Source organism: Brienomyrus brachyistius, chromosome 20 (assembly GCF_023856365.1).
Source record: "Brienomyrus brachyistius isolate T26 chromosome 20, BBRACH_0.4, whole genome shotgun sequence".
Lineage (NCBI taxonomy): Eukaryota > Metazoa > Chordata > Actinopteri > Osteoglossiformes > Mormyridae > Brienomyrus > Brienomyrus brachyistius.
In genome coordinates, this window is record NC_064552.1 from 17103053 (window position 1) to 17126581 (window position 23529).

The 23529-nt window shown below is 39.0% G+C and overlaps 2 protein-coding genes across 2 annotated transcripts; both read right to left on the reverse strand.

Moving 5' to 3' along the window:
- Positions 1-2215: 2215 nt before the first annotated feature.
- Positions 2216-6319, reverse strand: rpl23 (ribosomal protein L23). The gene is made up of 5 exons (XM_048986966.1): positions 6175-6319; positions 5244-5327; positions 4241-4369; positions 3491-3604; positions 2216-2357 (listed from the first exon to the last, which is right to left on the reverse strand). Exons 1-5 carry the CDS (start codon positions 6185-6187, stop codon positions 2275-2277), a joined length of 423 nt encoding a protein of 140 aa, XP_048842923.1. The 5' UTR covers positions 6188-6319; the 3' UTR covers positions 2216-2274.
- Positions 6320-10580: 4261 nt separating this feature from the next.
- On the reverse strand, positions 10581-21940 carry cwc25 (CWC25 spliceosome associated protein homolog). Its single transcript, XM_048986931.1, has 9 exons — positions 21801-21940; positions 18533-18705; positions 18177-18413; positions 17083-17152; positions 16386-16525; positions 14921-14987; positions 12845-13041; positions 12583-12744; positions 10581-11177 (listed from the first exon to the last, which is right to left on the reverse strand). Exons 1-9 carry the CDS (start codon positions 21816-21818, stop codon positions 11066-11068), a joined length of 1176 nt encoding a protein of 391 aa, XP_048842888.1. The 5' UTR covers positions 21819-21940; the 3' UTR covers positions 10581-11065.
- Positions 21941-23529: the final 1589 nt, after the last annotated feature.

The following is a 23529-nucleotide window of genomic DNA, read 5'->3' on the forward strand; positions in this document are numbered from 1 at the left end:
ATATTCATGCTAACACAATCGGACCCCGCTGCCATACCAGCCACATTATTCATTTAATGTAAATGCAGAGACCTCATTCTCAGATTGTTCAAAGCATCACCAAAACCCACTGGGCGTCTCCCTGTGTTTGAAATGAGGGTCAAAACTGAGAAACACATTCTGGAAAATATGTGGAGCGTCTCAAAAGCCCCATGAAACTTCATCAACCCACTACTAGTCATTTCTGCCTTGAGTAGAATTAAACGCAACTACTATTGAGGCATAATGGCACCTAACACCCTCCAGCAGCGCGTGGGTTTCTATTTGGTATGGTGAACATGCCTTTGGGCATGAGCGATTTAACTGGACACAAGGCAAAGCACATCAGCTAACTGGGTGAGTGTCTGAAAAGATGAATTACTCAGTTACCTTATTCAGCCTCTCTCAGGGGATTTAGAGTGGCAGGAATTATATATTGCCACCACTAGTTTGGTAGGAGAGAATTGAAGGGTGTCCATTGAATGTACAAAACCTGCTGTAGTTGGGTAAGAGTGATTTGTACCTATGCCCTGCCTTTTGGTTTCTCCTTTAAGAAGAAGTCACTTGTAGGCCGGATAGCAAAATATGGGATTTCCAAAGTTTTCCAAAACTTTTTCTGGGCCCAGGAGAAGGGTGTATTCCAGGTGGATATGTGTAAAGCATCCAATCCAGTATTTCTCATTGAGATTTTGTACTGATGATAGGTGAATTGTTTTTTTAAACTGATAATTTATTGATTCCTACAGGGATATTCTTTTTATGCTTCCCCCCCCCCCAAGCTTGCTCTGTAGGTGAGAGCAAGCTGTCCACACGGGGGAGCCACCTGCTGCAGCATTTGGGGATGGGGGTTAAGGGCCTTGCTGAAGTCATGTCTACTTTATTACGGTTCAAGTGCCAAATATAAATTAATGTATACTGTATACTACGATACAAACGTTTAATTTTTTCAACAATTTTTAAGTTTTTCAGGGTAATTCTATTTTTTTTCCATATCCTATTTAACAAACACAAATGGTTTGATCCAGATCAAAACCAAGACTGCATTACATGATCTAATCTGATTTCATTTTTTTCTTTTGAACAAGCCATTTCCAAGAATATATCCAATCTATTACCCAAAACCTGATCAGATTACTTATGAACTGGGCTGTACAGATTTTATCATATTCAGTCCAGACTGTGCCTTAGTCATGTACCCGCTGCTGGCCGAGATGAACCAGATGTGGCCAGAGAATAGATGCATTAGCAGTGGGTGCTACTGTGGCATCACATACCCCTGCTGTATATTCTTGGCAGTCAGCATGTCAAGCATGTTTTCACCTGTGACCTAAAGGCACACAGGCTATCCAGTGTCTTCATTCCCAAAAGAATGACTGTAAGTGCACTGTGTGACACACTGGCATCCCATTTACAGTAAACTCCTACCACACCTGAGACAAGCTCCAGGGCCCTTTGCAAAGCTTCTCAGCGTCAGGTGTTAGAGGTTGGCTGGATAGATGTATTAGTACTGAGGCTATATTTACTGAATGCTATTAAAAAATAAAAAAAAGTTAGATAAAGAATATCTTAAAAGCATGTTGAAGCATTTGGTAACTGTTCACTTATAAAGCCCAAGAGTACCTTAGAGCAATCACACTAGCATGAACCATCCACCATCTTTGCAGGCTCGACTGAAAATGTGTGTAACCGGACAATACAGCATATCATATTTTTGGGTTTAACGCCATATCTTCATCAATGAATATACTGTTGCTTTTGAAAATACCACATGGTACGAAAAGAAACAAGCTACTTAGCAATATGTTAAGCGGAATGAAATAACTGGTACATAAGTACATATTAGCGGTATAAAGGAACAAATGCAGCGGTGATTTCTTGTAGCAATTTCCGGTGGTCTCCAAGGTTAAACAAAAAAACCACCATAATGCAGATAAAATATTCTCCTCCATACACTTCTGTGAAGCTGAGGGGTGAAAAACCTTCCACACTGGCTGAGCTCAGCAACAGAATCACAAATCAATGTTCATTTATACGAGTGAAAACAGGCCACAACTTCACCACGCTACTGGAAGCAAATTTTCTGCCTGTCGCGAATCAAACTAAACGAGGCAAATATTTTCTCAGGCTAGTGTGATCACACCTTAAGGTAGCATTGGAAAATGTAAACTCAAGACAGTAGGCCAAAGGGGAGAATGCGTTGAAAGTAACAGGTGCTTTTTATTGGAATCTTAGACTGTCCAGGAAAAAATACTCTAATTATGCAATGCTGCCAGCATTGGAGGCAATTCGGGGCCAAAGGTCAGCACACTCCTTGGCTACAGGTCCCGTGATGGCTGAACCTAAAGAGAGAGGAAGAAACAAATAAATCAGACAGGGTATCATTTTTCAAAAATGCACTGCAATGCAACTTCGCCTGTAAAGTAACCCAGAAATAAAACCATGTTCAATCCCTAACCACAGATTCCCCATAAATCTGAATTAGTACATTTCAGCATTTAGAAACTTATGCTGTATTTCAGCAGCTTACTTGTGGCTACTCAAGTTCTACAGACTAACAGCAGCACACACAAAAATAATAATAAAAAAAAAAAACTCTTGAAAACCACCATAAGAATCACATTAAGACTACCATTAGTAACTTACTAATCAAAGGTTCCATTGATTAGTGCTCATCTTCATACTGCCAAACAAACTAGCATTCCTTACAACCACACCACAAAATCATCAATATAGAGGCAATATAGGTGAAACTATTAAAGATGCTATTCATTTTAACAAGACCTCTACCAAAGCCAGCAGATTAGCATAGCGGTACAATCCCAAATTACAAAAACCAAATAGTAATGCGACTAAACTGAACTGTGCAAGTATCGTAAACCGTGAGTGAAGTTTACTATAAAAAGACACAATACAAACATGGCATTCATTACGTTTTTGTCATGTTGATTTCAAAGCTGCCCACCAGAACATACAGGACATCACAACTGGTACAGTCTTAAGATTAAATGACATTTCTCTTGCACAGCTGGGGGCTCACATGCACACATTACCCACTTGTCACATTGTGCTACAATTATATTATACTGCAGGTGTTCATGGCGACCAGCCTGACCATTGACAGCTATGGGTACATTAGTTGCACTATGTTCAACTAGTACTTCTGACAACGTGAAGAACGGTCAAACACGCAAGACACAAATTCGAACATGCATTCCATAAAATTATCGTCCATTCAATAAAACGAAGGAAATACAAACTAATATCTGTCGCAGCCCAAGCATTAATTTTTTACCCATTGATGTGAAGATTTAGCACTTTACATGTACACACACACAAAAACGCGAAGACCAGTTTGAGTGACAATGAAAATTTATATGGGATTATCTACATTGGGCACTATGCCTAAAGATTTTAGTATGCAAAAAGCGAGGAATTCTTTAATGTATTTTAAACTAATCGGAGAATTTCTAACCTTTCATCTCTCCTTTATTGTTCACTATGACTCCAGCATTATCTTCAAAGTACAGGAACACCCCATCCTTTCTTCGGTAAGATTTTCGTTGCCGTATCACAACAGCAGGATGCACTAGGAGAGAAAATGAGGCATCTATTTAGGAATCACTCTAGCAAAACATCTGTAATCAACTTAAGACCAAACGCTTCTTCCCCAATTGTAGCTAGATTCCATTTCTCTCACAGAAAAGCTGCAAGAATAAGCTCATGTATATCAATGTCGAAATAAACTCAGCCCAAAATTCAAGCAACACACAATTACACAACAGTATATACAAATGAAAAATATTTATTTGTAAAACAGGGGTAATTCAAGCAAAGCAGATGGTACCACTTTACAATAAGACTACCTACATAAAGAGTTTACGAATGGTTTATAATCAGGTTTATTTGGATGTAACGCTTTGTAAATTAATAGACAATTAAGTTATAACAGTTTTCATTAATGAGTTACTACCATTTCCAAGTGGCAGAAGGGAGCCATATTGTAAAGTGGTACCAAGCAGACTTCTGGCTACTGTTATTGTAATGAACACCAATGAGCAGTTATAGAGACTGCAAATGTGTGGTGGAGGAGTAACAGAAGCAGAAGACACACCTCAATTATAGCCGGTAGAGCACAAGCCAACACAGCTAATGAGAACCAAACAGCTTATATCTAAAATTTGGATGCAATAATCAGGTTCACAAAAAGGGATAAACTACTGACCCTTCTTCCTCAGCTCTGGTTTTCCTTTTTTGACCGTAGCCATCACCATGTCTCCCACCCCCGCAGCTGGAAGCCGGTTGAGTCGTCCCTTGATTCCCTTCACAGAGATGATATAAAGATTCTTCGCACCTGGAAAAGGAAAGATAAGGGAATAGGAAATGCAATCCTTAGGAAGGCATTTAGACAAGCAAGAAACGCAGTCTTTAAAACGATATTACAGGTGCCTCATATACCTTTGAACCATACACTTTTAACCGTTTTTCTACTTAAGTGCATAATTGAGTGTTTATGCAAAACTACTACTATAATCAAAAATCCAATTTCATAAGCGTTATATACTTGAATATAGGAATTACAAAGGCCATTACAGTTGGGTGAACAAGCCTAAAGCCTTCCTCCAGCAAACACATATGATACAAAAAAAAGAAAATGTTCTGAGCGACTTCTAAGAACATTTGGGTTGAGCTACAGCAGTACTTTCCGATACAGAGTGGCTCAAAACCACAGGATAACAGGAAAACAGCAACAAATTTGGCATCATGTGAATAAAAAGCCTACATATACCCCAGCATTATGAGCAACAGGGGATGCAATCCATTCTCATTACAACTGCCTCCCTCATGCTGGAGAAAAATGACATCAGACAACTGCAGACAACACAAGTGTTGGAACAGAAGTGGGTATTACACAATTACTGAACCATGCTTTTAGAAAAAACATGATTTCTGGTCTTTGTGTTGCCTATTAGTAGACAAGGGTATGGTCTGGTGAGTGTGTGACTGACTAGCCCAAGGATCTGTGTTTGAGATCGGAAGGTTGACAGTTCAAATCCTGGGTTAGTAGACCAATTTCACCACCAGGCCTCTGAACCCCCAATCGCTTCAAGGACAGACTATCCATGTTCTCAGCTGTACGTCTCTTAGGACGAAAGCATTTGCTAAATAAATAAATGTAAACAATAATGCTTTAAATATATTTTGTTGAGAACTTAGGCTCCACTTACCCGTGTTATCAGCACAGTTGATAACAGCTCCTACTGGGAGGCCCAGTGAGATGCGGAACTTTGCACCTGATGAACCACCACGTCCTGAAGAGCATCATAAAACAACATAAGCTTCAGGTGTGTTTCAGGGCCCAAATACACTATACAATCTAGACCACTTGTGTAGCCACTCCATGGCTGCAATCCTAAGCAGGGCATAAGTTGCCAGCATTTTAAGGCCAATCTTGGCTAAACTTTCAAATGCATGACCTATTCAATGCATATTTCCTGGTCAAGAACACCGAACTGCACAAAAAAAGCATCTGACAAAAATAATTACAAGTGAGCGATAACAGGCGTCCAGCGGAGTAGTTCAAAGTCAACATCAGCAGTACACATACATTTAAGTATTTGAGTGTATATTTAATTATATTAAACACCGGCATTAAATTCAACATCAACGTAATCTCGCTACTCTTAAACTGACTCTCTGATGTGAAGTTACAATACGAAATGCGGTTTATTTACTAACATGTCATCATTCGCGACGTTTTTGCTTAATACTAGCCTTAGTCTTAAAATTCACAGTATTAGTTGTGCCCTACAGTCTCACGTTGCAAACGCATTCACCCATTCCTAAATGTTCATAGAATTAAATCCAAAAGGCATTTTCTCATAACAGAAGCAGTTATTTTCCACAGAAGAAGAGACTGATCTGACTACACTGTTAATACGTACACGTGAAAGACACTGAACTCTTTAGCGGAGTAAACCAACATGGCTTCCACATCGGATGTTTTATTGCGGCACATAAAGCTATTAACATCAGCGAAATATCGAGACTTGTGAAAAGAAGAGAAAGTACCATACTTCCACAAATTATGTGTTTGTTTTACAAGACTTATAATTAAAGGATGTTGCAAGATTCACTTTTAAGCACCCCGCTACTCACCCCTCTTCGACATTTTGCTTGGAGCCGGAAAGAGAAAGACCGAAAAGGATATTGGGAACTAAAAGGACGCATTTCGACGTCAAGCCGTAATCACGTGATCTTACAAACCAATCCAAGTACTTTCCCTCGAACACCCGGAAAAATAGACAGCCATTGCAGCTAACGGCAAACTATCTTTGCCGTGGTCAAAAGGATTTGAATTTATCTCTGCAGTGCAGTAACGTTCATCAGTAAATAGTGGTATTTTGTTACTCGTGGTTTGTGAATTTAGATGTCAGTTTGTGTGTCAAGCACGTATAACAGCAAAATAGGCGGTTTTTGCGCTTAAAGCTTACTAACAATGAAAATGCCCTCCTAAATCACAATATCACAATGTTGTTTTTGACACATATGTAGGCTTTTTATTCAAAATCATGACAAAACATGATTTTGAAAAAAATCATAGCTGTATTTGCATACATATTATCACTTTACTTAAGTCTATGGCTACATGCCATGGCAATATATGGACCAGTGGTTAAAACGCAAATAAGTGACCCACTAGGACAGGACCATGTTCATAATGACTTAATGGGGTCATTACCCTAACGGGGTAATTACAGTTCAAAAGAAATTAAATTCCACCAACTTTACTGAATGAAAATTGAGGAAACGTCTTCCATATGCTTTGTTCTTTAAGAATTAAATCATCCAATTAATTTCAAATGTTCTATTAAGAGTTACGTAATACAAGACCTCCAACCCCCCTTGATCCTTGGTATTACACCAAATATTTCTTTTTAGGTAATTCAGATTCAGAATACTTTATTGATCTCTGAGGAAATTATGTGGATACAGTTGCTCCCGGACAGTAAAAAAATACCAATAACAAATAATACAAATTTTACAATACCAAAATTACAAATGGCTCTAATACAAGGAACTAAATATACAAACAATTTATTATATAAATATGTTATATATTATATGAACAATATACAAGCATTATCCTAATAATTATATTACAAATATTACAATACCAAATTACGAATGGCTCTAAAAGTACAAAGAACTCAGTATACAAACAATATACTGTATATATTACTATATATACTATATATATTATGTATTATATATAAATATATAAACAATATACAAACAATGTTCTAATATATTACAGAAATTAACTATACATGGGGTTGAATTCAGGTGTATATTGTAATGCAGTGTAGTGTAATACTTGCGCTTATGTGGAGGCACTGTACAGACAGATAGCCACAGGCAGGAATGGTTTCCTGTGTCATTCAGTGGTGCATTTTGGGTAATCTTAGCCTCACACTGAACGTGCTCCTGTGACTGGCCAGCACGTCATGGAGTAGGTGGGAGAAATTGTCCAGCATTGTCCTTAGCTTGGACAATCACCTCTCCGACACCACCTTAAGAGAGTCCAACTCCATCCCCACAATGTTACTGGCCTTGCGAATCAGTTTGTTGAGTCTGTTGGCATCTGCTACCCTCAGCCTGCTGCCCCAGCATGCAACAGCGTAGAGTCTGGCACTGGCCACAACACACTCATAGAAAATCCTGAGCATTGCCTGACAGATGTTAAAGGACCTCAGCCTCATCAGAAAATAGAAGTCCTTTTTGTACAGTGACGTTGTGTTTTTAACCCAGCCCAGTTTATTGTCGACGTGTACTCTGAGGTATTTGTAGTCCTCCACTATATCCACATCAACCCCCAGGATTGAAACAGGGGTCACTGGTTTTCTGGTCCTCCTAAAGTCCACAATCATTTCCTTTCTCTTTGTCACGTTCAGCTGCAGATGACTCTGCTCGGACGACGTAACAAAGGAATCCACCGCAGCCCGGTACTCCATCTCATCGCCACCACCGATGCATCCAACCACCACAGAATCATCAGAAATGCTTTGGAGTGATGGCAGGGTTCTGTGCAGTTGTAAGAAATTTACAAACGAGAGGAGGTCTTTCGGCCCATTAAGCTCATTTGGGGAGAACTTAACTAATAGCTCAAAGTTGTTAAAAGCTCTAAATTAAAAGAACCCAGGGTTTTAGCCTGCACTACTCGAACAGGAAGACTATTCCATACTCTAACTACACGCTATGTAAAGAAGTGTTTTCTCAAATTCAGTTTAAAATGTTCTCCTGTTAATTTCCACCTACGGCCATGAGTTCTAGTATTTAAACTAATATTAAAGTAACCATTTAGCTGAACAGCATCCAGGCCTGTTAGAATCTTATACACCTGGATCATGTGCCCCCTTACTCTCCTTTGCGTGAGGCTGAACAGATTCAGCTCAATTAATCTCTCCTCATAAGACATTTCTCTAAGACCAGGAATCATTTTTGTAGCCCTGCATTGCACCCTTACCAAGGCAGCAATGTCATTTTTAAGGTTTTAAGGTTAAGGTGGCGACCAAACTTGCACACAATTATGTAGGTGGGGTCTTACCAAGGAATTGTATAATCATAGCATCACCTCCCTTGACTTAAACTCCACACACCTAGAGATGTAACCTAACACCCTATTAGCCTTTTTGACTATATATTTTAACTGCAGTTTTGAGCTTAAGCAAGAGCCGTTTGTGGGGGACAACATCAAAGGCCTTCTGGAAATCTAAGTAGATCACATCGTAGGCCTTTTTGTGATCAATTTCTCTTTTAGCTTCCTCGAAGAACTCAAGTAGATTAAATAAGATCTATCTCTCCTAAATCCATGTTGGATATCCCTCAGAATGTTAGACACAAAGCATTTAAGACGCACATATTGTGGTTTTTCTGTCAGGTAGTCCACAATCCAGGACACTAGAGAGGCATCCACCTGCATCCCTGTCAGTTTCTCACCAAGGAGAGTTGGCCTGATGGTATTGAATTTACTGGAAAAGTCAAAGAACATGACTCTCACAGTGCTCACCCGCTGGTCCAGGTGGGTGTAGACATGATTGAGCAGGTAGATCTTATTCGTTGTTGTTTAACCTAGAACTACATTTATTCGATACAAAAGCATTATAACATTTTGTGAGAGCGAGGTCTGCGTGCCCACGTCATATGAGTCAAGAAAGGCAGAGTTGTTTTTGCTGGTGAAAGAAAGTCATTATTCCACACTAATACTACTACAGTACGATTGGATTGATTTTGATTTTGCAAGGCAGCAATTCAATATCTGGCGATGTTTGAACTGTTACTACAATGCAATACAATTCTATTCAATATCAGCCTGCATGATCATTATTTTCAATAAAGTGGAGCATAAGCTAATTTGAGTGGAATTTATTTACATTTAAAAGGACTTAAATGTTTAATTGTTCATTTAAAAAACTGAATGTTTTGGGGGGGAACTGAAAAAAAGTGCTTTACAATTTTTTTTTTAAAAAAAGTGTCAAAAGCACATGTCTGCACAAGAAACACTGTCTCGTATTTGTACTTTAACAACAAAAACAATTTCTGGATATGTGTAGCTCTGAAAATGTATGAACATAGGTATACTGTACTACATAAAGTGTACTGTAACCAATTGGTCTGTACCAAGGTGAGTCCCCAGATTGCCTTCTGAGATTTTTTCACAGATTTTTTACTGCTTCAATTTTGGGGCAATTTATCGCAAAACTGAATAATTTCCAATTCAGCACCCATACAATGCCACTGCAAAGACTGAAAAAGATTTATTTTTCATTTGTCAAACAATTTTGGCTATGACTATGTGGCATTGCTTCAACTTTGGCGCGATCTCAAAATGTATTCAGATTTAATCAATCACCCATACACTGCCTGTGCAAAATTCCATCCCATGGCTTGAGAGCTGTTGGCTCACACACCACGCATCTACAGAGATGGCGGCAGCAAACCAGTGTTAAAACCATGTGCATTCCCCAAGGGCTGGGGAATACAATAATTAAAAATGGAAAATAGGTTCTTATTGTGCTAAATATAACTTACAAACTAAACTCTTTCATGGAACTGCATTGCATTGATAAATTTCTGTGAAAAAGCTCTAAATGCCATTTTTCCATATTTCAAACTGTGAACCGACCCCTACTTTTGAAAATCTCCTGACCTCCAAATGTTCTTCCATTTCTTTCCCTCTGCCTTTTTTCTATGTTTTAATTAATACAAGTATTACTATTTTCAGTCAGCCTTAAGAATACACACTGAAAATGGAAAGTTTTAATTCAAAGCATTTTCATTTTTGGATTTACAGAAATGATAGAACACATGTTGCTTTTGGGGTGTTAAGCAGTGCTAGAGGACCACCTTGACTCGTACCCACCAACGTGACCCACCTTACTGGTGTCTTTTAGTTGTGTTACACAAGAGAAGAACTATACTAAATAAATCAGCTGCATAGGTGTAATGGTGACTGTACCATTTTTACTCTCTCAAGACTCATAATAAAGACTGAATACCTAATGTGCTGAAATGGCCCGTTTAATTTGTTCATATCGGAAAATACAGATTTTGGCAAAGTATTTAATTGAAAAACATGATAGGTCAATCTAACATTCTTAGTAAAGATATGACAGGATTTGTAAAATATCCATCTGCTATTTCATGTAATAGAAAAAAACCTAAACCCACAGAAGTAGAAAAGGTTTCTCTCTACCTCCTGTTAATGTAAAAATGGTAACCAATAGGTATTCACCTGCAGTGGTATTACGCTTGAATATCCCCCTTTAGCACAGACTGCATTTGTATTATCGAGGGTGGGGATGCCATCCACAATTACAAACTTAAATGGAATTAAGTGACTGATAATATACAGCAATCCTATCGAGGATAAGAGGAAAAAAAGCGAAAGGTGATATTGATGAGGGTGTTCATCAGGTAACTGTTTGGGTCCTTTATATATGAATAATTACACTGTTTATATACTAAAGCAGGTCTTAACATGCCTGAACTATCTCCTCATAAAATTCTTCTCGAGGGCAGCTGGGGTCCGTTGGAGAGAGTGAATGTTCCTCTTTACCCGGTCCTCCAGAGAAGAGGCAGCACTTTCCAGCTTCATGTCACTGCCAAGCAGGGGATAATCATGTGGTTAGGGCACAAATCTCATTCCAATATTTTAAACATTGCTGGTATAACAAACCAGAAAAATGCCCCTTCACACTAAAAACACATACCTTTTTTCCACTAGTGCCATGCGCATGCTAACAGGGAGCTGGTTCTCAGGTGGTGCCGAAGTGGCCCAACCCAAGAACTGGACTACATTTTTACGGGTTAAAAGCAAAAGGGTTTATTGCCCCATCTGGTGCTTATGTATAAAAAGTTACACGCTTTTAAGCGTATTCTCCCCTTATCAGCGTGGACATCCCCACCGTACTTAACCTGAAATCGAAGGCATGGCTTTACAAGAAGCATAATTCAGAAAACAAGAAAAAGAGGATCATTCCCTCAATGACTGTGGCAACAAGGAAAATGTGGAACATGGAATGTACAGTTTACATTGAGATTCTAACTGAAATCTGCAGAAACCCATTTATGTTGAAAATGAAAGTATGGTAGTAGCCTACGATGTTTCTAGCTGGTCACTCATGAATATAAGAATCCGTCGACAAAAACAAGATGTCACAGTAAAAAGTGTCTGAAATTGGTGCTAGGCATATCCACAAAATAGCCACTGAGTCATCACAATAGTCCCTGGGTTCAAAATGGACACAGCTCATCCAAAAGTTCCATTTCACCAGTGTCATTTGATTACATGCATCTAACACATACTTGGGAAAGCAAGCACCAATCTTTGATTGCATGGTTGCCAATTCTAGCGCATCTAACGGGACATCCACACTTTCAGACTCTCATCAATCTTATGGTAAATCTATATTAAATTAGTTACAAACACGATGCAGTAATGCACAAACCCTATAGACTATTTATTAGGTAATAAAACTTACAGGCATGTAAATGCGTGTTCAGATTTGCCTCAAACTAAAAATCAGTTTGGCCAGCTGACCAAAGTTGGCAACCCTGTGATTATGTGTAACCGTAAAGAAACATGTTGCAATTACACTTTAGAGGCTGTCTGCCAATAACGAATACAGAATATTGGGGCACCTTTAAACTTTTTCTGTCCCGTACCACTTTGGGAGAGTTTTGGTAGTCTCGTTTTACTTTAAATTCTGCATGTTTTTACCTAATGCTAAGACCAAACATGAACAAACACTGGAAATAAATTCTGTTCTGCTAAAGTTTACAGCACATCTTAGCCCCTGCCCATGCACCAATGACATGGGTTTGCAGTGTCAGGGCAGCAATTCTATGGTGCCAGCTATGGCACCAGGTAAGCAACAGTGGAACAGCGCAGACCCAACCCAGCTTCAAATTAGGCATCGACTCTGGCAGAAAAGGGCTCTAAGAGATGCACAAAACATTGTAAAGTGAACTTCGAATGAAAGTCAGATGCAAGGTAAGACTCACTGTATGAAGCCAACATGGCGATCTTTTATCCCATCGCGTTCCTTTTCCTCTTCATCTTGACGCAGGTATTTCTGTACATTGCTAATTCTCTCCTTGTCACGTTGCCGTGCAAAATCCAGCATCTCTTCTCGCTTCCTCCTCTTCTCCTCTGATGACATCATCCTGAACACAAAGGAGTAAATGAATAAATGATGATGTTCGTCTGTGAGAGGTAGGGAATAACTTGGAGACAAAAGCGTATTAACAAGCTATACTGACGTACTTGGGTCGGATTGTGTCATAGCGTTTGTAAGCACGCTCCTTCTCCTGAGCACCGTTCCTATGCGCTTGTGCAGAAACGCTGGAACATGTAGTTTGATTTTTCTGTTGTGCTTTTGGAGAAACAGGGGACTGGCTTGACTTGCCACTAAAAGACTTTCCTTGGTGACGGTCTGTATGATGGTGACTCTTGGCTGGAAACTGGAATAAAAAGGAAAAATTATTTTGAAACTTATAAGCCAGTGGAAAAAATATTAAATGTTAAGGATTGTTAAACAGCGCGATTTCCCCGGCAAGCAAGTCTCCATGTCTCTCTCTGCTCCCGCGATGCCTCGGTCCGCTCGTTGCCACACTATATTGTGTTTTTTTTTTTTTTTTTTTTTTTTTTTTTTTTTAAAAAAAAGGTTTTACTATAAAAACAGAATATTAATTAACAAAAATTTGGTGGGCTTGTGAACAAATTAATCAAATGTCAATTCATTCTTATGGGAAAAATTGCCTTGGTTCGCGACCACTTTCTTGGAACGGATTGTGTTCGTGAACTGCAGGCACCACTGTAAATGCAGACCTGAAATTGGCTGGGCAGGGAATGAACATAAAAGCAATTATTGAATAAAAACACAGAGAGATGTGTTAACCCTTGTATGGTTGTTGTTAATGGAAGCATTTCCCTTTTGTCGCACATGTGTTTGCCCATTCCTTGTGTGTACCCGGTCTGTTCCTCGCGTGTATTTAGCGTGTGTAAATCTTCCACCGCGTGTGCATCATGCAGTTCGGTGTCTGACAACCTTGTGTTTGGGTTCGGTGCTCATTGGGTGCATGGGAAACAAGGAGAAAGCATAGGGCACAAAGCAAGCAAAGATGGGTAGAAGGCCACCTCAGGAAACACACACTCACACACAATATGTTGACAATTCCGTGACAATAATTTACCAAAATACACATTTAGACGCTCAAGTAAGAAAAGCTGCTGTTGGAATTTGAAAGTGTCAGGCTAGTGTTAAATTCACATTTACATATTTAGCGGGTGCTTTGGTCCAAAACGACATACAAATGAGGCAAATGGCACATTGAAAACATTTATGGTATCAATGAGTCAACTACGCATAAGTGCACATCTACGCATAAGTGCACAATCACATCTATTACTAATAGAAAAAAAAATCTAAAAGCTGGTTACATTTGTGATAAATGGCAATGTCAAATTGGAACCACAATGGAGACTTGACTTGATTTTGTGACTTGTGAATATCTCTGCCTTGGTGTGCATTTGTTGGGCATATGTAGATCCTTCTTAAAAGACATGAGAGATCATATGACTGGTTGGAATTGCATTAATTTGTGTGACCTGATGTGTGATCTGGCAGTGTTCTTTGTCAACTGTTTCTCATTTTATTGTTTAAATATCATGACAGTAAGTCATATCGCATTACCCAGCCAACAACTGTCAAAATGTATTTCAAAAACACTTCAGTCCTTAACCTCAGTCATTTTACTTTGTTAATATTTCTGAAGTTTTGATTTCTCTGCCACAAGTAAAATACATCCTCAATATTCTCAAATTAAAGGGTTGACCAGTCCAATTAAACGTAAACTCGGCTCTAAATCAAGTGGCACAACCAAAGAAATACAGCAAGATGGAGCGTCAAACAATGCAACACTTAAGCAGGAAAAATAATATATTGCCTCCTGAGATCAAAGGGGAAAAAATATGTATATTACATATACATACATACCTGTTTTTTTATATAAATTAACTGTTGGAATAAAAATCACACTGCCACATCTTAAAGCCCAAACTGTCCTCATTGAGGAACAACAGGATTTAACACAGTGGCATGTACAGTATATGATACAAGGAAAAAAAAATGCCCTTCACATACAATAAAATGAATTATTGAACTCAGGAAAATATAGAAACACTTGTCCTGATTAGGATAAAAAAAATTGTTTATATCAATTTTTACCTGTTTTAACTTCAAACTCAGATTACAGTATTTTTTAATAAAAATGCTACATCCTGTGACACAATGCAGTCACTGTTCACTCTGGCAAGTAGTTATAATCACATGCCACTAACCTGCAGTCCATATCCAGATTTGTGAGTGGAGGAGCTGCCAGGATTTTCCATGTCTCTGTGCAGAGACCTAAAACACAAAAATATATTGCTTTCGTGTTAGGATTTGCAGCAGGTACCACGATCTGACAGGCTAATAATCAATAATATTCAAATGCAGACAACATAACACTTAAAACGCACAATATTCAGAGAACATGTAAACTCCACGGAGAGAGATACAATATATTGCCAAAAGTATTGGGACTCCCCTCCAAATCATTGAATTTGGGTGGTCCAATCACTTCCATAGCCACAAGTGTATAAAATCAAGCACTTAGGCATGCAGACTGCTTCTACAAACATTTGCGAAAGAATGGGTCACTCTCAGGAGCTCAGTGAATTCAAGCATGGTACCATGATAGGATGTTACCTGTGCAATAAGTCCATTCATGAAATTTCCTCACTACTAAATATTCCAGGGTTAACTGTTAATGGAATTATAACAAAGTCAAAGCAATTGGAAACAACAGTAACTCAGCCACGAAGTGGTAGGCGCACAGTGTGCAGACGCCGCCAACTGTCTGCAGGGTCAATAGCTACAGACCTCCAAACTTTGTGAGACCTTCAGATTAGCTGAAGAACAGTGCATAGAGAACTTCATGGAATGGGTTTCCATGGCCGAGCAGCTGCATCCAAGCCTTACATCACCAAGTGCAATGCAAAGCGTCAGATGCAGTGGTGTAAAGCATACCGCCACTGGATTCCACAGCAGTGAAGACATGTTCTCTGTTGTGACAAGTCATGCTTCTCTGACTGGTAAGCCGATGCACAAAGTCTGAGTTTGGCGGTTGCTAGGAGAACGGTACTTGCCTGACTGCATTGCACCAAGTATAAAGTTTGCTGGAGAGGGGGATTATGGTATGGGGTTGTTTTTTAGGGTATTGCGCTAGTTCCAGTGAAAGGAACTCAATGCTGCACCATTCAAAGCCACTTTGGACAGTTTCATGCTCCCAACTTTGTGGGAAGAGTTTGGGGATGGACCCTTCCTGTTAGAACATGACTGCGCACTAGTGCACAAAACAAGGTCCATAAGGACATGGATGAGGAAGTCTGGTGTGGAGGAACTTGACTGGCCTGCATAGAACACCTTTGGGATGAATTAGAGCAGAGACTTTGAGCCGGGCCTTCTCCTGGAAGAATGGTAAAAAATTCTCATAAACACACTCCTAAACCTTGTGGATAGCCTCCCCACTCCATATTAATGTCTAGGTATTAAGAATGGGATGTCATTGAAGTTCATGTGTGTGTAAAGACAGGTGTCCCAATACTTTTGGCAATATAGTGCAGCAACTGAAGTTCCAACCCTGAAGATGGAAGGCACTGCAACACACTGAGCCACCATGGAAGCCAACAAGCACTGCTACTGCCACCACTAATAATCCAAAACTGAACAATCATGTAGTGGGCTGCAGTACACTAGGCATACTTATGCTGCTTGTGCTTCGACTTTTCCTCAGAGCCAGAGTATTCATCATTTGTGCTGCGTTTCTTGTACTTTTCTTTCCTCTTTTCTTTCTTATCCTTCTTTCTCTTCTTCTTCTCCTTCTTCTCTAAATTCTGGCGTAACTTTGAGAAGATAAAAAAAATCCAATAAGTTTGACAACAGGTGTACCATAAATTTCAAAAGCACAATCTGTAAAGCAGCTGAAAATGCAAAAAAGAAGTAATTTTTGTACAATACACACTGCCTCAGCTCAACCTATTTCAAATATCCATGAAACACATTGCACATGCATCCATCCATGTCACCATGGTTTACAAAATGTCTGAAAAATAAGGAAGTGCTTGAAAAGAGGTTTTCAAATTCCACATATTCATGGATACATTCCTTTAAAAAAAAAAAACTCATGTTACATTTTTCAGACATAGAAGTTTTAATAATGAATCTAAAACTAAGTTGAGCACAGGTGAAACTCAACCTAAAAGTAACTGCGGTTGGTTGTGTGTACCTACATTTGTATTTTCACAATAGTTCCACGTACCTTCCATGCAATTCAGAAAATCTACATCAGTCTAATTGCATTTGCCAGATATGCTTTTTTGGGAGCCGAAATATTTCACATTGGGCTGACTTTGCAAAACACAATGCTTTTCTGAAAAAGTGTAAAGTGCCACAGACTCACCATCTTTTTGATCATCTTCATTTTAACTGGGTTGGTAAGAAGATTTCTTTTTTTCTCCTCCTCTCGTTTCCTTTAAGTATTACAAAGAGCATTTTCACATGCTAAGACAATCTGATTAGCAATAAGGCAACAATACAGTGTTATCTCCCTTTGGGTTTTGGGTTGTTTGCCTGTATTTTGCAAAATATTTTACCTCAATTTCTGGGTTTGACATTGCCGATAGAAATCATCAACGGTCCATACATGGACAAATGTGTCTATGGCAAGACTCATCTAAGTCTGTCGTAAAAACCTGTCATGTTCATTTATAAATACTTTGTTTAGGGTACAAAATTTTATTGTTTCAAGGTCATTTGAAATAGTCAAGTCACGTTTATTTATAAAGCACTTTAAAAACAACAATAGCTGACCAAAGTGCTGGAGAAGCAAGGAAATACGACCTGATAGACAAACAGAAAGGACAACAAACAAAAAAAATAAATAAAAATAACACATTCACACGAGGGGCGGCATGGTGGTGCAGTGGTTAGCATGGTGGTGCAGTGGTTAGCATGGTGGTGCAGTGGTTAGCATGGTGGTGCAGTGGTTAGCATGGTGGTGCAGTGGTTAGCATGGTGGTGCAGTGGTTAGCATGGTGGTGCAGTGGTTAGCACTGTTGCCTCACACCTTTGGGACCCGAGTTCGAGTCTCCGCCTGGGTCACATGTGTGTGGAGTTTGCATGTTCTCCCCATGTCGTCGTGGGGTTTCCTCCGGGTACTCCGTTTTCCCCCCACAGTCCAAAGACATGCTGAGGCTAATTGGAGTTGCTAAATTCGTCCTTGGACATATGGGTTGTTTGCCTGTATTTCGTGGAATTACGTACTGGCTACTGGTTGGTTTGAACTAAGTGCCAGTTAAAATAATTTAAATTGAGCTATAAACACATAAATAAAAAGATATAATGATGCATGCACAGGAACATTCACTTGTTCACGATTGTTTAATTTGTATAATGAAAAACTACTTTGCAAAACCAAGTATAAATGTTTTTTTCCTCAGTGAAAAACAACAACTGAATAGCACAGAAGAATCAATGACTAAGCAAATGACATACCGAATGACGAAGAGTGGGTCCTCCCTGATCTTGGCAGCTAAGTCAAGGGTGGAGGCAGGGAGAGTGGGGTTGAAGATGGAGCCTGGCAAAAGTCCAGTCTGGGTACATGGACCACTCTCTTGTTCCTCGTACTGTTGGGTAATTTGCTTGTCAATTGGTCGCCCCAGCAAATACTCCTCTCTGGATGCTTGACCCCCTGGCCCCTGGTACATCCAGTCCAAGCGGTCATCTTTCTTTCTGTGAGTGAACGCATGACTGTTAAACTCGGGAATATGCTAAGCATGACTATGAACCTTTTTTCAGAAAAGATTGAAGGTGAAGCCTTTCACTGAAGAGATATAAATATTAGTACGTACCGAAGAGCACCCGTCTCCTGTGCATATCTAGTTATCTCTTCCCGAGCTCTCTCCTCTCGCAGCTCCTTCTGCAGCTCTTCAATTTTCTTGCGCTCCGCTTCATGTTGTTGCTCAGCCTTCCACACACGCTCAATATTCTTCAGAGTTTGTGGATGCCAGCTCTTTTTCAAGTTCTGAAAGAAAATGGATTACAGAACGTGGATTAATGCCAACTGAATTAACAGGCCATTTCAGCGTTTTCCTTCCATTTTTAAATTTGTGCTCAGAATCAGAAAAATGCAGAAAAACGTAGCTCTCTAGTAAGTCAGAACCTCCGGAGAAAATGGCACTCTCAGTCACCTAATGCCTTGATGGTATTCAGGTAAACTACAGAGCACGGTTAGCCAGTCTCCCTAGAGCAGTGGCCAGTACTATGAAGGGGGTTTAACCAAATCTGATTAAACCCGGAATTAATCTGCGAATGCTGGGTTGACAAAATCAGGTTGACTCAATCGGTACTAATCAGTACTACGATGCCAGTTAAGAAGCCGATTTGTTAAATCAGTGTCAAGTGCATTGGAGTTCAGGCGCGTTCACATGGAGCACATTCGGCAGCACAAGTCACTGTTTGGGTCATGGCGCGATCTCCATATTTCACGGAGGAAGACTGCATGCTAATTGTGACCCATCACCATGAAATGAGTCTTAAGTTGCACTGGTAGAAATACACACATAAGACTAATTTCGTGGTGATGGGTCACAATTATGCAGGGTTATGAGGAGTTTAAATCAGCACTGCAAGGAAACTCCAATACCACTGCAGCCAACAAAAGCAGGCAGGCTTGTTGGCAACATATTGCCGACCGAGTAAATGCGTAATTACATTTTTATGGTCATAAAACGTGGTTTAAATATCTCACGACCGATTATTAGACTATGAAGTGTTGTTTGAAAAGAATTTAAATACTGTTAATAAATACAGAGGCTCACAGATGCGACATAACAGCAAACAATAGGTTTCTGAATTAAGTAATGCTCCTTAAAGTTCCATTACTGTAATGTTACTCATAATGTAAACCTAATGTTAACAATAACTTAACTGCTCCAATTTCAAATGCAACAGTAGTGGAAAGAGTATGTGGCAGCAAGTCAAGATTAAATATAAAATCATGTCAAGTAGTAGGGCTATGTATTTATATTTCTACTAATTATGAAGAATTTCTTGTGTCTAACCCCCACTTAGTGTGTTTCTATGTTTTACAGCTAATAAGAAAAAGGTGTCTGTTCATACTACACTTAATAGAAGGTGAGCCATTGTTTAACAAACAAATGATTTACAACAGGACAAAACAGAAGCATATGTGTAGCGAAAAAACGACTAGGAACCTGTCACCATGGTTGCGTTAACTGAATATGGAATATGAGCCTTTCTAGTTTTAATAATTTTTAACGGAAGGTGGGGTGTTTTTAATGACAGAACTGTGATGTCCAGTACACAGATAACGATGCACACCAATTATTTTTGCACTTCAAACCATTTTGTGATTTGTGCAAAATTGTATTAACTGCTAATATAGGTCCTGTCAGCTGTAATGATATGGTGGTTTAGCATTTTGGGCTCATGGTGACTGTTGTACATCCATTTGTTTCCCAGATTGCTTTACGTACAATTTATTATTATTTTTTTGAATGTTCAAATGTATCCATGTAATATGCAATGGGACAATACATGAATGGGTTAACTTTAAAACAGACAAGACATCTAGTGAAGTTTGGTTTGATCAGTGAACAACAGGGAACAATGCACACCCACTTGACTTTTAGAATAACTATCTCCCTAACAGTTAATACATTGTATGCAGATTATATGCCATTGGTCCATTTCATACATATTGACAGAGAGAGCCTCTCACGATTCGCGTGCTAATGTCGTATGGATCATCCAGGTACACCGGCATTGTCTTCAAAGAAATTGTAGTTGGAGGGGGGTGTTCATATAGGGTTGACTTACGCAGAAACCTCAACTTAATCAAGAACAAAAACTGCATTTGAGACGCAGTGTAAATTGCCATAGCAGCATGCCTCAAGTAAAAGCTACCCCCCTTTCGTAGTGTGGGTTAACCGCAAAGTTACACCTCACGTCATCAAGTTACTCGCGAAGTTACCCCAATAAACCAGTAACCCCATTTTGTAGTACAGGCCACAAGGGTGGCCAATCTTACCCAGAAAAGGCTGCTGTGTGTGCAGGTTTTTGCTACGACTCCATAATTAGATTACTAATTAGAGGACTGATTGGCTGAAGAGTCCTCACACCTGGGTGTGAACAGCTGAGCTAAATGTTATCCAAAAAGCCTGCATACACACCAGCCCTTTGTGGATAAGATTGGACACCCCTGCCCTAGAGCAATTAGGGTTAAGGGCCTTGCTCAAGGGCCCGATGATACAATCATTCAGCCAGCCAAAAGAATTGAACCTGTGATGTTCCAGTTACAGGCATACTAACCTGTTAAAAATCCATGTGAAAACCAAAGTAATTTCTGTGTTATATCATTTTCACCAGTTGCTGGCGATACTGTTTAAAAACAAACATATGTAACCATCTCGGTTACTATGAATCTGCACATGTATACATGTATAAATCTACAAAACTTTCACAACGCATCACGAACGAGTTAGTGGAGTGTAAGATTGCGGTAGAACTATTACTTGAAGTTAGACACTTTTTTTTGTTCTGTATACAAATTTAAGTACGATGGAACTGTTTGTTCCACAGTCCACCAAATTTCTAATTTCTTTACACGGTTGAGTATGCCGACCTGCAAGTAATTATATTTTCGGTCATTTTGCCCAACATTACCATCAAAGAGTTATCCAGTTGATTAGTGCTGGTCGATATGAAATGTCTGCCAGACTTTCGAAAACCATTGCTCATCAATTTAATTGTAGCATATACGTCTATTTAAAAGCGTATATTAAAAAGTATATATCGTTGTGAAAACAGGACATTCTGTTGTTGTGTTCCAATACAGGCTGTTCAAGTCACGGACAAAATACCTGATATTTTCGATAATACAGGCATTTTTTAAAGAAGAAACAAACCTTTATAGAGCAGGTATTGTTGCCAGCATATTTCTGAGAATTACGATCAGGCTGAAGCAATGTTGCGTTAAGTAACCTTCAGCAATTTTGTAAAAAGACCACTCAACTCGGACTCCCGAAGGCAAATACGGTTTATATTTAACAAAATATCATATTTTGATAAGAAAATATAACAAAATTAGACACTTACTAAGTCTCCACCTCCCATGGTAAAACAAACCCACGTTGACAAATTATCCAAAAAATTAAAAGATTTTTATAGTACTTCCGTTTTCCCTGCTGCTGTGAGCAAGCAGTGAGAAGCTGGCAAGAATAAGAGGGAGGCTTCCGGTCGCTATTTCCGCTTATTGTGTCAAAATAAAAGTTCGGTTTTCATACGCGATTAATGCATTTAATTGTAAATATGTATATGAGATTATATGCTGTGATACATATACGTTGCCAAATTTGATCATAAGTAGAAGTAAATATATTGATAGATAAAGACAATTATATATTTATCTTATTTTATACCAAAAATATTAAAAATGTTTTTTATTATACAATTTCCTTACTTTAAATAAGTGTTAAATACCCAAAATGAAAAAGTATGAGAACTGCATAAAATTATATAGCAAATTTTGTTTCATAAAGGTGACAAAGGGTAAATGGGAACAATATACTGGACAGTACCACCTTCCCCTCAGCCCTCAAAAAAATTCTGCTACGTATGGAAATAAGACTAAAAAAACTGACGTTTAAATACTTTAACAATATTCTAAACTGTAGAACAATAGAAAAACGATTCGCATTTCTGGAATAACTGATCAAAACTTTTTTGGTTGTACAACAACACTTTATCACAAGAACTTAATCTACGTATCATATGTTAAATGTTCATGCATAAAAGAAAAGAAAATAATACTTACTATACTACTTACATATATTTGTTGTATAGATTTGATTACTGTTTTTTTAATAGCTATGCAGACATTTGCACATTTGAATAGTTTTTGGGCTCAGTTCACATTCATTTGCGATTCAAAGTTCAGATTTTTGTTGAATTTGTTTTATTTATTTAGTTCGTGTTCTATTGGAATAAAACATTTAATGCATATAAACTTATTTCATCATACAGTATATTCGTTAATGGATCTGCGGGTGCGGGCGGGATTGGACAGAAATATTGCGGGACTGACAGACACAGACAGCGGGAACGGGCGATAATGGTCAGAAATTCAGCGGGATTTTTTAAAAGCAGACGGCGGCGGATGCGGATGGCCCTCGGACGTAGCTGCAGCAGGGAGAAGGGTCTAGCTGCAGACGACTGTAGAGTGGAGATCCACAGGAAATATGTCAGCTCCACAGGAAACACGTGATCTTTAAGAACGCAAAGTGGGGCTAATCTTTACGACGTAAAGTGGAGCTCCACAGGAAACACGCGATCTCCACTCTGTTACAGTAGAACGTCAGTTGTAAAATTCTGGCGAATAAACACATGTTTTTGTTCATTATAGAAAAGTTTATATATGTGTATATGTATGTCACGATCGGTGGTTGCGATCGTAGGTGAAGCGGGTGATCGCACGGGCAGGCGAGTGGGCAGGAAGCAGGCAGGCAGGCGGAATACGGGGAAAAACGGGGATTTATTGACGGGCAGGACCAAAGGGGGCAAAACGCAGGCACTGACATCAACAAACATCAGTAACATCAATGATGGACAATGAACTAAGGCAAGACATGGACTGAAATAGACAGGACTGGGCGAATATAATCGGATACAGCTGGGCAAGATCAGGGAAGCATAATCAGGGGGTGTGGCACACACGAGGATCGGACGAGCCGGGCGTATATATACAAATAAAGTCATAAGATATCTTAAGTGTTATAAACATACACACACATATATATATATATATATATATATATATATATATATA

Coding starts and splice junctions, on each gene's coding strand:
- cwc25 (XM_048986931.1), bottom strand. Junction 18,414..18,532: donor CAGGAGACGGGTGCTCTTCG/GTACGTACTAAT, acceptor GTTCACTCACAG/AAAGAAAGATGACCGCTTGG. Junction 16,526..17,082: donor TGAAGATGATCAAAAAGATG/GTGAGTCTGTGG, acceptor ATCTTCTCAAAG/TTACGCCAGAATTTAGAGAA.
- rpl23 (XM_048986966.1), bottom strand. Junction 3,605..4,240: donor ACCAGAGCTGAGGAAGAAGG/GTCAGTAGTTTA, acceptor TTTCTCTCCTAG/TGCATCCTGCTGTTGTGATA. Junction 2,358..3,490: donor CAATAAAGGAGAGATGAAAG/GTTAGAAATTCT, acceptor CTCTCTCTTTAG/GTTCAGCCATCACGGGACCT.